The sequence below is a fragment of the Acanthochromis polyacanthus genome, chromosome 4 (genome assembly GCF_021347895.1).
Source record: "Acanthochromis polyacanthus isolate Apoly-LR-REF ecotype Palm Island chromosome 4, KAUST_Apoly_ChrSc, whole genome shotgun sequence".
In the NCBI taxonomy this organism is placed as follows: Eukaryota; Metazoa; Chordata; class Actinopteri; family Pomacentridae; genus Acanthochromis; species Acanthochromis polyacanthus.
Window position 1 is genome coordinate 19,356,878 of NC_067116.1, and position 17,323 is coordinate 19,374,200.

A 17,323-nucleotide genomic window follows, 5' to 3' on the forward strand; every position below is an offset into this window, starting at 1 on the left:
TTAGAGTAAGCAGGACAGCATCAATCATTACTGTGGTTATAAAGTGATAAGTTCAACCACGGTTGCTGGTGCAGAGATGGGGCCGCAGATATGAGATTTAAAATAAAAAAAGTCACAAGAAAAATGAACAAAAAAGAGACAAGCTCATGTACTATTCCAAAACAGAACTGATGAATTACCCACAGGACCGCTGGTTGTCTTGAATCAGATTTTTTTTTTCTCTTTGTTAATTGTTAGCTGTGGATAGAGAGCTCTCTTAGCTTCTCTCTATTTCTATTCAGCTGACATTCCTGATGGGGAAAATCCAGAATTCCTAATGAAGTGCAAAACATTACATATGCAAGGAGAAATTTTGGATTGCTCGCAGCTACAGTTTCATGATGTTCCACGATGCGTGAATCTGCACCAGCACCTCTAGTGCCAAAGGAGCATGGAACAGAAATGACATATGCTGCAAAACTTGAAATGGATGTAACTTCCTCAATATTATCCTTGACTGGCTTGCTTTGTTTCAAATGTGTGTCCAAACCATGTACACAGATGAATGAGCCGGCAAAGGAATTCCTGCTGCAGCTCACTGAAATGGCTTATGCGGGGCAAATTTAATATGCGGTTTTGCCCAGACAATACGGGGGTTTGAGCGGATCTGCCATGCCCTGGAGCCGGGTGATGAAGAAGAGCAACACAGAGGAGAATGGAGCCTTTGTGAGCCTCCCAAAGTTTGAAGGCCCCTCGCAGGATACAACACAACCTGACCCAGGAGGACAAGTCCCTGCAGGGGAAATAAAACGGTTAATCATTACACAAGTGCAACAAATTCTTAATAACTAACGAGCAAACTGAAGAGTAAGAGTACCCCTGCATGGAATGGCTGAAGGAGTGTCTATGTGGTGGTTCTTGAGAGTGACTCATGCTAGTTCCCAAGCAGAAAGATGTATGAAATAAGGGGCCTTTACATATATATGCTCCTGCATGTCATCATTATTATTTCATGTCCATGATATTATATTTTACAGCTGGATAGAGAGATGAAGGTCATTTGTCATTTCTGCTGTGGCAGCACAATGAAGTTAAAGATGCTGCTGCAGAGACTCCACCTGGGCGAAATAAAACAAAGAGATCGTTCATAATCTTCAGTCTAATCAAACATCTGTGATGGAGAAGCACTTTAAAGCACAAATCACTCCCCTTTGAGCTCATAACGCAGCATGGCGAGACACACAAAAGGCAGCCGCAATGACCTGAAAGCTTTAAACAGGAACAGTCATTGCAGAATCTCATCTCAATAATGAGCGCATCCTGGTGGTGGAGTGTTTTGAAGCATTAATGTGTAAAGTTAACTGGGACTGTAACTGCACCTCACTCCCTGCCTCTCTACTGTCTGCTGTATAATAGAAGCATAAAATGGCCAGAAATGTACAACAAATAAGATTAACCTCCTATTCAGAATATAGGTTAATATTAAACTTGCATCTCTTATGCTTGACGTGTCTCTTTGCCTCAGTTTTTGTTCCATATAACACATCAACAAGCCATCCTAGGACGTCACTGTTCAGTGTCGATGCAGCCACAGAATAACCAGCCAATTCCCTGATTGCATTTTAGCACGTTAAACTGTTTTGTAAACATTTGATAGCATTCAAAGAAGGCGTAAGGCTTTTCCAAATGGCATTAGCCCCGCTAACACAAGTCATCTGACAGGAATACCTCTAATTTCTAGTATAGATTGTTTTCATGCAGAATTCTAACATGATAATTGAATTTGCTGTTCTGAGCTGTTTTTTCAAGTCCAGTCACATGGCCCCATTAGCCAGTTAGCGTCTCCTTTGGTCCTTAAGTTGTAACATTATAGGCCAAGGAGAAGTCAGCCAAATAACCGCAGCGCTTTGATGATTTTGTATCATGTTTAAATGATGCAATTGACCTGATTCTCCACGAATTCCTTCAGTAAATCAGAAGCTGCTGGCTGGAAAAAGTCTCAAACAAGATGTTTTTGTTTACAATCAGAAGTCAAAGAAACAGAAATTAAAAGCTTGCCTTGAGGCTTATTTGATTATTTTGATTATTGTTGCAACACATAAATACTTTCCAAAGCTTTGCCAGCCTTTTTTTGGTCTGTTTTTCAAGCAACTAAAACAAATTGCGTTGAGATCTGGTGACTGTAAAGGCCAGAGCAGCTCATGTAAACAACCATCAGCATTGATTTTAAGCTATTTACAGTTAAGTCTAAAATTATTGATGCCAAATTTTGATAAATTGGGATTTTTTTTAATTTGACAAGTAGGTTTCTGGAATGACATAAACGTGACAAATGAGACAAAGAAAGAAAGACACAGTGTTAAAGTTATAAATGCAAAATTTTAATGTCTATACTGATTATACCCTTTTCAGTAACCAGTGGCAAAGCCTTGATTTGCAACAGTAGCCATCAAACAGTTGTTGGAATTACCAACAAGCATTCTACATGTCTCCGCTGGGATTTTGCTCCATTTGCAGGTTGAAGGCCTCCTTGCGTCATTCTGGTCTGAAGTTCCTCCACAGATCCTTGATGGGATTCGGGTCTAGATTCACTTAAAAATGTTCACATTGTTTTCTGCTGACCATTTCTTGACCACCTTGACTCTGTGTTTCAGATCATTGTTTTGTTAGAAGGTCCACCGTTGCCCCAGGACAGCTTTTTCTGCAGACTGCCTGATGTGTTCCTGAATCTAAATGTAGCCACACTTTTCTCGTGATCCTGTTTACTTTGATAAGGTTTCCTGCCCCATTGTCCTGAAAAACACGCTCAAACCATGACATTCCCATCACCATGCTGGTCAATGGCATGACGTTCTTAAGACTGAATGTTTCATCATTGTTTCCACCGACTGAAAGTCACAGCCCTGTCCGCAAACCACTCCATGTCAGTCTTATTCGAACACCAAATTGATGAGCAAAAGCTTTCTTCTTCATTGTCTTAAAGAAGTAGAGTCCACCTTGGTCGCCCTCCATTGGAGACCAGACTTGTTCAGCGTCTGCTGGAGTTTGAGCCTTTAGAGGTAAGTACCAGAACTGCTCAGTGGTGATCCGTGGATCCTCCTTGATCTGCCATACTACCATACCCTTTCAGACTTTTCACAGTGAAGAACTCACTGTAATTTGTGCTCATGTGCACTGTGGCCACTTGAAAACACCTTTACCACAGACTATAAATAAAGATGTCTGAACCTGCCTAACTCAAAGTTAATTCAAAAATAAGTAAATAGGTGGAGCGTGAACGGAGGTGAGGAGGGATATGTAAACATCTTTGAGTCATGGACTGTCCAGTGACAGTTACTCAAAGTGGACACACCAGTAACAACGCATAGCTTTAAGCCCTAATACAGTTCAAACAGGTGAGTTACATAAACATTCCCCCCTTTCCAGTTTTTACTAACCTTGCCAGCAAGTTGATTTCTCGCGATATTTGTGAGTTCACAAATCTCTCAAGAAACCATCTTGCTCCGCTCCTGCATTCACTGTTCGTACAGAGCCAAGTTGGCACGGGCCAATCACGCAGCAGTATTCGTGTGTGGGGCGGGATATCCGGGTGTGAAGACGACACCAAGCGCCAGTAGATCAAAACAAACATGGAAACGGAGGACAACGATCGTGTAGATGCTGCTATTAAGTCAGTTTTAGCTGAATCTCCTGTCGCTTCTTTGAAGGAAGAACAACGAGAGGCTCTTTGCGCATTTCTGGATGGTAAAGATGTTTGTGCTTTTCTACCTACGGGTTTTGGTAAGAGTTTAATCTACCAATTGGCTCCGCTCGTTGTGAAGATCCCGCGATTGGCTAAAAACAAACCTGTCAGAGGCGGGACATACTGTTGCATTGTCCAATCCGTGCCTCTTTCCTCCGAACGGATTTACATGGAGCGGTCCCAGATTGATATTGTGGAGTACTATCAAGTACTACACAATTATTAATCTGGCTATTGCCAGGTTAAGTTTTTACAAATGGGAAACTTAGCTATAGAAGCTAAAACTATTTTTCATACTAGGCTGCAAACATTATTATCTTTGCTTTGAAGTCGAGTATTTTAACATAAGGGGACTGACTCGCTTTTGGAGAACCTCAAGTGGCCATTTATGGAACTGCAGCTTTTGACACTGTCGTGTTAGCTTCATGATCTAGCCCAGAGGTTGCCCTTTGACCTTTCTGTCTTGTGAGCAGTCACAATGCACAAATGGAGATCATTACTATGCTCTCTCTCTTTATTTAAGCAGCATCTTGTAATTCACTCATAACTTACTGGAGAACCACCACATGAGCTGTTCTCAGTTCATAGTGTATTAGTATGCTCTGACACATGGTAGAATTTACCAGGACTATTTAGTATGGCATAAAAGCTTGTATTTTGATCTTCTGTTACAATTTTCAAGACTTTAATTATTGTCTTCTGTCACTTGCTGATTGTATTTCCTGCTAAAAAATGTATTGGTCAAATAATAACTTGTTGCAAATCCAAATTTGGCCTGAGTGTGAATATTTAACTGAATGTTCATAGAATATCATGGTCAGTAAGTTGTAATGGCTGTGGTCTTTGCTAGATTTTCTGCTAGCATGCAGGAGGGACTTATTTTCTCTTTAATGGCGGCTATGTAACAAAAACACGCCCAGTTCTACTCCTCATCAGCATCACAACTTTATAATTCTATCCAAGCTTGTCAGTGACATTCGCAGCCACAGAACCGGGCTTGGTCAGTTTTCAAAAATGTCAGGAGTCATGAGAGACACACACTTGATCTTTCGCTGCAGAGGAAACTACTCACCACATGTTCACACCTTTACTAGGGAAATCCACTCTTAAGTAACTGCTGCCTGCAGCCCTACGTGTCTCTTATGCAGTGTGCCAATGTTGAGTTGACCAAGTGACCAGAAAAATGATATTCAGAGTGAGCCTGCTGCCAGGTGTCATTACACTTCCCCTTGCAGCAGAGAAAAGCAGTCACACATGCAGCCATCTGTTTCCAGGACGCCCTCAGCAGCTCATAGCAGTGTCCTTTTTACTTTATTTTGTCATCATAATTAGGGAGCTGTGGTGTGCATGTAAAATGTGATCCTCTTTGCCATCCTTGCACAACACAGTCTGAGTGAACCACAAAATCATGAGTTTAAGTCTCCAGCAGCTCGTCATTTCCAAATGAAGAGAAGTGACAAGAAGCTTTCAAAAAGCCGCACAACAAATGCGCATTTCACATTTAAGTCTAATGCATTCAGAAGTATAAAAAGGCTTCAGTTGAATTTCTCAGGGCACAATAGCTCATAGTTGTGCATGCGGAGGCCTGATGGTACATTTTGACACCAATTCATATGCAAAGAACGGATGGATTTTATTTTAACATCCCAAAACACTCTGAGCATTGTGGTCACTGTGAAGCATATTCCAAACAACCGCCCCCGTCACTTTTCATGCCAGCTCTTAGTCATCCTGACATCCAAGCAACGAAACCTCCACCCCCCCCACCCCCACCCCCCACCCCCCTGCGTTTCCTCTGACAACAGTATCTGCTTATGATCTGCCTGCTGGACAAGCACACAGTCTTCAAACAGAGTGTGAGTTGCAGTGCAGCCTCAGTGTGTGGCGGCGGGTGAAACCCCCCTATTGTGCGGCGGTGTGTTGGACCAGGCCGGGTGTCCTCTCAGTCAAATCAAAGGCGCTTCCTCCGGCACTGTGGCAGAGCCCACTGCCTCTGGAGCTACTCATTATTACATGCGAGGGGGGACTTGTGATCTTTTTAATTATTCTGCACTTCATTTCTATCCCACCATTCAAAACGCAACATGAGAATTGATTGCCTCAAAGATCCATCTTTATAATCTCCCTCAGGCCCATAAATTATCCAACTTTGGGGCAGGGTGGACGAGCCGTGCAGGCACAAGCAGGGTCCCTTTCACAGCAGAGCAGAGCCACATCACTGCAGTGGGTTGAGGCGGGGGGGTAGCAGGGCTGAATGGGGCTGCTCTTTTGCTCGCTGGAAACGGGAGGGAAAAAAAAAGTACACTTGTTATCTTGTGAACCCTCAAACATGTAAGATAGGAATCTCTTGAATGTCAGCGACAGAAATGGAATTAACAAGAGATCTTTTTATTGTCACAGAAGGTCATTAGGCTGCCAATCGGGGTAATTATGGAAATGATCTCCCCAGCTCTTTGGAATGTTTTCCTGCTTCCATAAGGACTTGAAAGTGTTCAATCAGCCTCTCTCGTGGGAAAGTTCAGCCATAACTGCAAGTGTACCAGCAAAATCAAATTAAGCAAAGAGATTTCATTAGTATTTATAGCCCCGAGGCATTTGTAAAAGTATGGAGCAGCAGAGTAATGTGGGACTGTGGAGGGGAGAATTATTGCTTAATGACAAAGGCCATACCTAGAAGACATACACATAGATAATGAATAGGAGGCATTGATTGCATCTTTAAAGAGGATTCTTGAGGGATTGTAAAATATTGATGCTTGTGTGGCTGACTTTGGACTCTGTGAGGGTGGTAACTTTGTTTGGGTGTTCACACTGTTTAGCTGTTCACTTTATCATTCAGAGATGTTTGATCCTACAGTTAACAGCAAAAATAATACACACAAAAACAGTCAGAGTTAAAAAATTGACTATTCTAAATGCACCCGGTTGCTAAAGGCGGTTTAGAGCCTGTTACTGCTGGTAACCAAGAACATTTACTGAAGAACTATAATACTGAGGAGCATGAATATTTACATTTAATGCTGCTTTATATTTCTACTTCTTTACACTCCAGGGGGACATATTCTACTTTTTGCTAGACTACATTTACTGACTGATTTTCAAATTCAGATTTTCACTGCATAACACAGGAGGAGGTTATAAATTATGATGCATTATTATAAATTAAAATTGCCAACACAATTGAAAATCTTGGCTGAAATGACAAGTTGACTAAATAATTAGTCGACCAACAGAAAAAGTAAAAATTTTAAAGTCGTTTTTGATGCAAAATGTCAAACGTTGATGAGGATTTGCTGTTTTTCTTTGTTGTAAATGACGGAATGATATAACAGCAACCTTTTTTCTGCCCTCAGCACTTCTAATTTAAAACCTTTTCCTGATTATACTTAAGACTTTCCATGGAAAACATCTACTTGTAAATTCATACTTTACAGTGTCATTCAGAGTGGAGGGTGACTAAGTGCATGTACATAAGTATAATGTTTATGCTCTTTACTTAAATATGTCTGTGTTATGAAGGCAAATACTGTGGTTATTTTGCAGACTCTCATTCTCAAATATATAATATAAATCAGCTGATAAATCATGATATACTATTATTATTATTGTAGCACTATATAAAGTAATTAAAGTCAGCTACAGCATTAAAGTGTTGCACAACTTAGCAAATAATAATCCAATAATTTAATATATATAAATCTATATATATACATATATGAAATAGTACAGGTACATATAGATTCATCTGCAAAATGATAACTTCTATTATAGGTAATATAAGCATATAGCTACTGCTTTTGTGCTTTCACTTCAGTAAAGGATCTTGAATGTGTTTTGTAACAGTGTATTTTAACACTGTTATTTTTACTTATGAAAAGCTTCCAGATACTTCTTCCACTATTTTTTAATGGGGCCGGGTGTTAGAGAAATGTCCAAGCTGAGGCATGAAAAATGTATGAAAATGACACCAGTTCAAAACAAGTACTGACGTGTACATTTTAAAACGATAACCAACAAGCCAATGAATTTCTGACAGCTTTGAGGTTAAACTTGTATCTGCAACAACAGATCCAAAATAATATGTTCGTTTGGGGAAATAACTGAAAGGAAATATTAGGAAATGGCACTAACAGGAGGTCAAAACAAGCTGCTGGCTAAAGCTAATTGTGTTTATTCAAATGAGGTCATTTTTATGTCAGTGTGTAAGAGAATTGAAGCAGATCATTCAAAATATAGAGGTCATCCAAAGCAGTCTACTGATGTCTTAAAAATGACTGTTTTTCAGCCAACACGAATTACCAAGCTTTTATTTTCTTTGTTTGGAAAAAGAAAAGAAAAGGAGAAGTGCTCCATTGTCTGGACACTGGGGCCAAACTGAAATGAAGTCAGATAGCAATGTGCAGTAAATTGTAACACCTGATTTGACTCATTGGGTCCATTCAGTCCACTTAACCTCTGAGTAATTGACAATTTAAAGGTGCAGCTCTTAATTTGAAGAGACAGTAGCACGACTTTGATTAGGATGTGTGATGAGCACTCCCCCACTGGAATAACAGACAAGGACACTTTTTATAAAGCAAATAAGGCAAAGAGGGAGAACCATGTACTTTAGAGAAGAACTATTGTGTTTGAAGATGGATTCAATAATTGGCCTCAAGGTAAAAAAAAAAAAAAAAAAGCACATTATAGAGTGATGCTAATTCAATCATGTAGACTTTTTAAAAAAAAACAAAAAAAAACAAAAAAAAACAAAACATAAACACACATTTCAGTCCATCCTAAAACCCAAACATAATTCCTCTCCTAGTCTAAAGCTTCTGTCTCTTCTTCCTCTTCCACCATAATTGGGTTCGAGAAGAGGTAAAGTGTCCCAGTGAAGAACTTGACAGATTATGTGGAGGAATATTATTATGGGCAGGCCAGGCGGGATGTGGGAGGTAATTTACTGTGATGTTACATATATGTATGCATCAATGGGCAAGAGGATATTGAGTTCAGGGGTCGCGCTGAATGAGAGTTCCCTTTTATGTAAATTACAAAGAAAAGATGCTCCACGTGCAAACATTAACAGTGGCGCAGGGTTTGCACTTGGACACCTCTTTGCTGAACCATGTTACGCATTATTTTACATTTTTTAAACTTGCTTTTTAGACTCAAATGTGCGTTTTTTCCAGTTGGATACAGCGCGTCACCGTTTGCGCCAAATCATCCAAAACAAGTCACATTTATGAAAACACGCACTGATGTCTTAAAATTATGTTTGTATTAATTTGTCTGCTTTATTTCAGGCCTACAAATGGGGCATTTAAGCAGAGAGGTGTGCTGAACGCTCCTGGATGCGATTTTCTGACAGTTTCCCGGATTTTTTCTTTGACATTTGCCACGTTCGGTTTATTTTACTCCTGTTATCACAGCCGTTTCACAACCTTGGCTGTTTTAGCACGTTGTTTACTGTGGTTTCACGCACCCCATGATTTGGTGCAAACCCGGGCCGCGTGTGTTTTGACGCCCGCCGCAGGGCCACTTTGCGCCGTTTACGGCCTGTTCGCTGCGCTCCAATGTGCAACTTTTCAGCCTCGATCTGAATGACAAAACGCTTACAAACTGGGTGACATTGCACTTCTTTAACAAGTCTACATTGGCATGGTAATCCGGCTGCATTTAGCTGGAGGTGTCACTTTCCCACCACCAGCCTCCCCCCGGGGCTCCTCGCTGACGGACAGCCGGGGGAGAGCAGCGGTGGGCGGGCAGAGGGGCCGAGTGGAGGCGCTCTGTGTGTTCCCGACACGGGACCGAGCAGATCAGACGTATGATGACATATCATATTGTGACGCACATTTTGCAAATATATAAAGAGACAACGAAAGAAAACCGTTTTCAAATGATGGGTTTGACTTTTTAAAAAACTCAAATGACACAATTTATGGGTGAGCTTAACTCGAAAATAGCAACCTATAATACTAATAATAAAATAGAGTTTTCAAATCCTTGAACCAATGTAGACCCATATCTTAAGTTTCTTTAATTAAATTAACCTCTTCTTGTAAATGACTGACAAGATATAAACGACATCTTTCAGCCTGAATCTTTGTAATCACATAAATATGTTGCAATAACCCTAAAACTACATTTTAAAATCATTTGCATCTAAAGATTGTATTCCTCCTACTTAACAGATACATTTGATTATTATTATTTTTACTCTTCTACACGCTGCGTTTCAAAAATCATTCGAACTAGGAAAATCCAGATGATTTCTTTCTTTCTGTTTTTAAAAATTAAAATTGAGGGATCAGTGTTTCATCTATCAAATATTTCTAAAACAATGGAGCCAAAACCTATATGGGGAAAACTCAGCATTTACACTGATACATATATGAAAGATGTGTATTATTGGGCCATAAAAATCCACATTTATACCCGTGTTCCCTCCACCATTAACCCGAATGATGTCCATTTATTCCGCAAACCTAAACACATCAACAGCAAATACATACATAAAATAGATAAATTATTTTCTCAATTTAAATGTGTATGTATATATGCATCTAGCAAAATATGGGGATTATTGACTAAGAAGAGGAAGCAAACCTGTGATTTCCAAATCAGTATGAAGACATGTGCTATGTTCCTTTAAACGTGCTATTATTAAATCTAATAACTAATTACACAACACCAGGAACTATCCTCGTCCAAAAATATGACCGAGCTGGAAACGAAAAGCGAGTAAAGACACGAAGTGTTTCATGCATCAGCTGCTGCAGCTGTGCAGTCTGACCTGTTGAAATGTGTCTTTATACAGACACGTCAAATGGATGGGACGTCCAACACGCACGCACGCACGCACGCACGCACGCACGCACGCACGCACGCACGCACGCACGCACATTGGTGTGGATTAGTGTCTTCTATTTTGGGCCCTTTGTGCTTTGATGTGACGGAGAGATGTGGCTGCGGCTGATCCAGCAGGAGGGAGCCTTAAAAATGAGCTCCATCATATTGTTTGACAGAAACTCGCAGGTTGATAGAGTGGATTCTTTGGCTGGAAAATGGTGATTTCCACAAAAGAACGAGGAACAAGGCAACTCAAACAGCGGAGAGCTCACATGCCATGTCTGCAGAATCCACACTGTCCACCGTGAGAAATCCAGTTTGTGCGTAAAGAGCATAGATCTGTTTTTGTTGTTGTTTATGTTGTGCATGACAGTGTCGTGCAGCTTTTCCCTGATAAATCCAGATTCCTCTCGTTTTTATTAAATCTGACAAGGTGAAGATTTGGCCACTGGTGTAAAAATAATTAACATAATGGTCGTAATTACAGGCGCGCTAACAGTGCATTAATTTATCATATCGTTGTAATAGCTGCTGCCCCCGACTGCTCCCTCACCTAATTAATGAAACGAGTTGCCTTTCAAAAAATCTGCTTTTACAAACAGAATGGGAGTAAAGTGCCACTGAGATGTTTCCGTTTTTTTCTCTTATTATTTATATGATGTCAAATAGAATGGACAAAGGGCTTCTGGCACATATTTACGCGTCTTTTGAAGAACTCAGAAGGTTAAATGAGGGAGAGAAAGAGGAGCCACTGTTGATTCGCTGGTATGTTAAAAAAAAATCTGTAAGGTGTTGCTCCCTCCTCCAAAAACGGATGCAATTAAATATGCTTGTGCTTTTCTAAATTGCTCCCCGTTGTTTAGGCCTCATTACGCGCATTCTTCCCTTTTCCACTGAGACCCAGTGACCTTTTACGCACACAGGTGCAAAGTGCATTCAAAAATAAATGAATAAATAAATCATAAAACCCTTAAATTGTGTTCAGATCTTTGCACAAATCAGATATAGTTACAATTTTGCATATTCAGTCTTAATTTTCTACAGATCTGTGGGAAAAAAAACCGCCCACTTTCGTCAGTTTTACGTTTTTCTTAAATTATTTATTGCTGAAATAATATCAGAGGGAAGAAAACGTATCGAAATAGTTGACTTAAAGTGAAAACAGGTGAAATCCCACCAATATTTCCGCCTTTTATCCCGCCCAAATTGCAGTTTTTGAAAAATTTTATTTACAGATTAGCTATATTCAGCCTCTGTCACCTTCATAGAGGAGTCCCAGTGTGAGTCCCTGCTGAAGTGTCTTTTTGGAGCAAATACTGACCCTGACCTCTGACCCCACAGAGAGAGAGAGAGAGAGAGAGAGAGAGAGAGAGAGGGGGGGGGGGGGGGGGGGGTGCAACCTACACATGGGATACAAGGGGGAAAAAAGAATGGAGCTCTCCAAAACCAGCAGAGCATCACATTATTATGATCACAATTATTTGTTGGGTGACCTTGCTGGTAGTTTGCGGTGATCACATGTTCTGGCTGCTCCCTCTCCATCACCTGAGCTGCTGCTGCTGCCGCCTCTCTTCCAGTGTGTGTCCCCTAATGGTTTCATGCAGAAGCGAGATAGCTTATCATACTAAAAGGTTTTGTCGCGCTAAGCCGTGCATGTGTGCTTAAAACGTACATTTCATTAACAAACTGCGGAGGTATAAAAGCGGATTTATGAGGCTTCAAAAGATCACAGGAAGGACGGGTTTGAAACCCCCTCTCGGTGCTGTTGCAGTCAGGTTATATCAGCAGTTACGCCGCCTTTCACACAACACTGCAACTCTGGGATTTTTTTTCTTAAATGGAGTCTGGTTGCACCTGTCTCTACACACACGCGCACACAAGGGGGAGAGAGAGAGGCCTGGTTAAGTAAGGCAGCTGACCAATTGATTTCTTAGAAAATCCCTAAAAGCAAGAAAAGTGGTTAAAAAAAAAACAACAAAAGACAAAGCAACCAAGTGTCATAAAGCTGGCTCAGTTTGCTTTAAAAAATAGTATAGTTTTGACAAGACGCCAAAAATAGTTTGCTCGGGTAAGAAACTGCATAATAAAGCTTTTTTCTCTGGAGAAAAAAAAAAAGAAGCATTTATTGATAAAAGAAGTCTCTAATATAAAAAGTAGTTCAATGGACTCTTGTTCCAAAGCGCATGTGTGCCAAATCCACAAGGATAAAAAAAGTTCACTTCAAATAAGAAAAAAAAGAAAAGTGTGGGAGAGTACATTTTTTTTGATTCAATGCATGATGGGGAATAAAAACGAAAAGGCAAAGAAAACGTGCATTTCTTCGGCGCACGTGCACGCCGCGGATGAGCAGGATAAAAGTTGATGCAGACTCTGGTTTCATCTGCTAAGTAGTCCGTATTGACGAGCCTCCAGATCACACAGGTCACCGAGAGATTAACACCAGGCGAGTGTAATCGGAAGGCATGTCTCCGTCCTTTGACCCAAACGCGCATTATTAATGATAGCGTTTGATTAATCCCTCTTTTAACCCGGCAGCAGAGGTGTCGGAGAAGCAGCGCCTCTGCGCACCGCTGAAGCCAATTAAAGGATCAAATTCAGCCCCCAAAAAGAGAAAATATAAACAGAATGCTGAAATTAGAAAAAACTGTGCTTTTTTTGTTGCGATGCAATCCGATTTTGTCTGTGAATTAAGTAATTAGGGCTAATTATCTAATTAATGTGATTATAATTATAATATCACAATAATATTAGAAATAGGAATGACAACCTTAAATTAGACTGCCTTCTGCCGCACAGTTTTATAAGTAGTTTTAAAAAAAATAGGAGTTTAGGAGACAAACTGTCCTTTAGCTGTATTACATCTTCATTTTTAATGTTTTCATTTATTTAAATAAAGCGCTGACACAAATAACTGACTGTTGCTGATTATGGATGTTCTCATTAAGCTCCTTCAATAAAATCAATTGCACCTTTAAACCGTTTGTGGCACACAGAAAAATAAATCGGTTCAACTATTTTCCTTCAATATAAAAACACAGTAATATCAGTAGCTTTTTTAAAAAAAATAAGAAATTAAACACAAAAGCCTCTTCTTTCAGCAGTCTTCCCAAATTTTCCTCACACGACGCAGGAAACCTCCTGCCCTGGATCCGACATCCTCTCCAGCCTCCACCGCTCACCTTCATGCTTGTGAATAAATGCTCTCTTTGCATTCACCCGCTGCCTGCATTTCCTACTTTTTTCAAATGCAAAAACTGCCATGATTGGGGTCCTTAGCACCTCTTCCAAACTGTTAAGGAAATTCTTTTTTTTCGCTCCATTCATCGCCGCGGCCGCTGCTGCTCAATATTCTTCCCACCTTCGGCTAATCCTGCGGGAATAAATAGACTTGAATTCATGCTTTGCATTCGCAGCTTGGATTTACACGACGGGCTGTAAAGCTGGGAATATCAAGGCATGCATATCAGATACCAAATAAACAAACGCAAGAAAAAAAAGTTGGATCTTTACGCACCGATACATGCACGGACACCGGTTTGAAATAAAACTACACGGAAATAAAACAAAACAAATCCCACACATGCACAGATTCACAGTTCAAAACAGAACTTAGAGGAAGATTCCGTTAACTTAGCTGTCGTCGTTTTCATTCTGCAGCTGTCAGCAGAGTTCGCATTAGCAAAGTTAAAGGTTTGGATTGTTTTTACGCAGCCACATTATTGCGCATCAGATCTTTCAATCACGGAGGCCAATTTTCTCTCCCCCTCCTCCTCCTCCTCCTCCCTCTGCCACCGTTAAATGGTCTATGACGGACGAACACAGAAATCAGCGGAAAGCAGCACTGCTGATGTCCCATTGTTGACAAATCCATGAAACAACTCCAGTTTGCATGGTTTAACAGAGAGCAAGAGGAGGGTGGAGAGGGAGGAGAGGGGGCGTCTGTCGTCACCAAACCACGTGTCCAGCGCTGATAGTATATCTTATACTGAGAAAAGTAATCTATCAGACAGTCCTGTTAAAAGCTCCGGCCTTTAAAAGCAGCATGTGTCATCTCGACTTGGTTCTCCAAATATCACTCGCCTAGGAAATATACGCGCCGAGAAGGGACGTCGGAGCGCAAAAAGTCGCGCTTATCTCCGAACAACTTCGAGGCAAGACGCGCCGCTTTTCCAGGCCTGCTCACTTACCGAGCGGGGAAATATTTGCAGAAGTTGAAGTTCCTCGTCGGTTGGACTGGCTGGCTGCCGGTTCGATCACATTTAGATTTTGGGAGACATCTGATCTCTTGACAAGCACGTCCAGACGCCCAGCAGACCCTTGCCGTGTGCGCTCTGACCGCGCCGCTCTCTCCTCCGCCACAAACACCCGGCTGCTCGGTGGTTTTTGGCTCCGCTAGACTTTTTCTAAAAAAGTGTGAGGAAGCCGTGAGATGACCCTGTCTGGAGGCAGCGAACGAGCCAGCGACATGTCCGGCCAAACTGTGCTCACAGCGGAGGACGTGGATATCGACGTGGTGGGTGAGGGAGACGAGGAGGGCATGGAGAGGGACAGCGACTGCGACAGCCCGGGGGTGGGCATCCTGCACGACCTCCGAGGAGAAACGGGCGACGATGAGGTGGAAGACGAGATCGAGGTGGAGAAGGAGGAGATGAGGTCCGGCGGAGGGAGCCCGTGCTGTGAGAGCTCCGGGGAGGGAGAGACGGGCACCGGGAAGGGAGAGGGTCACGACCAGAGCGCAGCGTCGGGAGGCTCGATCCAGAAGCCCAAAAGCAGCCTGGTAAAGCCGCCTTACTCCTACATCGCCCTCATCACCATGGCCATCCTCCAGAGCCCGCAGAAAAAGCTCACCCTCAGCGGGATCTGTGAGTTCATCAGCAGCCGGTTCCCCTATTACCGGGAGAAGTTCCCGGCGTGGCAAAACTCCATCCGCCACAACTTGTCGCTCAACGACTGCTTCGTAAAAATCCCCCGGGAGCCTGGCAACCCCGGCAAGGGCAACTACTGGACCCTGGACCCCGCGTCGGAGGACATGTTCGACAACGGCAGCTTCCTGAGGAGGAGGAAAAGGTTCAAGAGGGTTCAGCCGGACATGCTCAGGGACCAGACTGCGCTCATGATGCAAAGTTTCGGGGCGTACAGCCTCGGGGGTCCCTACGGGAGACACTATGGGATCCACCCGGCTGCGTATTCCCATCCGGCGGCTTTGCAGTACCCGTACATCCCCCCTGTAGGTCCCATGCTGCCCCCGGGCGTCCCGCTGCTGCCTTCGGCAGAGCTGAACAGAAAAGCGTTCAACTCTCAGCTCAGTCCGAGCCTCCAACTGCAGCTCAACAGTCTGAGCACGGCGTCCATGATCAAATCCGAGCCTTCAAACAGACCGTCTTTCAGTATAGAGAACATCATCGGGGTCTCCAGCGCCTCCTCGTCCTCACCGGGCGCCGCTCAGGCTTTTCTGCGGCCTCCGGTGACCGTTCAGTCGGCCCTGCTGAGCGCACAGTCCCTGTCTCTGACCCGGACCTCAGCCGCCATCGCTCCCATCCTCAGCGTTCCTTCAAATATTATTTCTGGACACGTTTTACCCTCAGCGACAGTGTCAGCGGTGTCCAAATGGCCTTCACAGTGACTCCAAGCCCAGAGAAAACACTGTTATTTTTCTATAGAGACATTATTACCGGGAAGTGTGACGAGCACAAATCAATAGGCAGCACTGGACTGTAAAGCCACGTAAAGACTGTTGAAACAGAGACAAAAAAGAGAGAAAAAGAAGATATTTCTGTACAGGTAACATTTGTAAATATTTGTAAAAAGAGAATGATTTTACCTGTTTGACTTTTATCTGTCTTTCTTTCTTTGTTTTTCATTTGTTCCTGTTTGAAATCTGTGAGAATTATTTTACATTTTCTTTTTTGTATTGGAAGCTCAACTGGACACAATTTCAGCTTCCTTTTCATACAAGACACGAAAAGCTCTGAAAAATAGACTGTTTATAATAAAAATAAACAATAACAGCAACAAATATATGTAATTCTATGTAGCTATATTGTGTTGTAAGCTGAATTTATTTGTAAATAAATCTAAGAAATAATTAAAATCACTTTTTCATTATGAACTTTTTAAATGGTTTGATACTGTATTTAATGGAAGTCTTATAAATGTGATTTCTTACGCTGGACAGAAAAAACAAAGAAGGGGACATTTTATTATGACAATTTGGACATAAGAATCTCTGTATAAAATCAAAGGTGTCTTATTGTGATAATATGATCTCTTTTCAGGTTTAAAAATCTAATTATTGCCATTCAATTGTATGCAACGTTAGAAAAAATAGACTATTATTTTTAAACTCCCTCTTTATGTTTCATTTAATTTATTATAACACGAGTTTTGATAATTTTAATTCAGGAGGTGCAACACAGGGAAATGTGTTTAGAATTTCACGGCAACAACAAACCATAACACATTTCTATTTTACCTGTATTGCAGTTTAAAATCTATTTAAAATTACCTTTGAATTAGATATCATCTATTGCCGAAGACTGGCAATAGAAATCAATATATTTGAACTTTTAAAAACACTTTGGTAAAATGGATGCGTCTATTATACGAAAGGTGGCACAAGTTAAACCCTGGAATTCAGTGCAAATACAGAATATTTACACAGTTTTCAGCGAGACATGAAGGGACTGACGTTATATATGACATTTTTAAGACAAAAATGTGCAAAATAAATGAGCAAAAAGGGATAAATCAGGCGTAATTGTATTTTTA

General features: G+C 41.5%; 1 protein-coding gene across 1 annotated transcript; it reads left to right on the forward strand.

Annotated features, from left to right (window-relative positions):
• The first annotated feature begins 14,551 nt into the window (after positions 1 to 14,551).
• foxd3 (forkhead box D3) lies at positions 14,552 to 16,673 on the forward strand. Its single transcript, XM_022206634.2, has one exon. The coding sequence runs from the start codon at positions 14,985 to 14,987 to the stop codon at positions 16,176 to 16,178; it is 1,194 nt and encodes a 397-aa protein (XP_022062326.1). The 5' UTR covers positions 14,552 to 14,984; the 3' UTR covers positions 16,179 to 16,673.
• The last annotated feature ends 650 nt before the right edge of the window (positions 16,674 to 17,323 follow it).

What these genes read in the sequence shown, in the direction of transcription:
- foxd3 (XM_022206634.2), top strand. Translation starts at nt 14,985, where the DNA reads ATGACCCTGTCTGGAGGCAGCGAACGAGCCAGCGACATGTCCGGCCAA.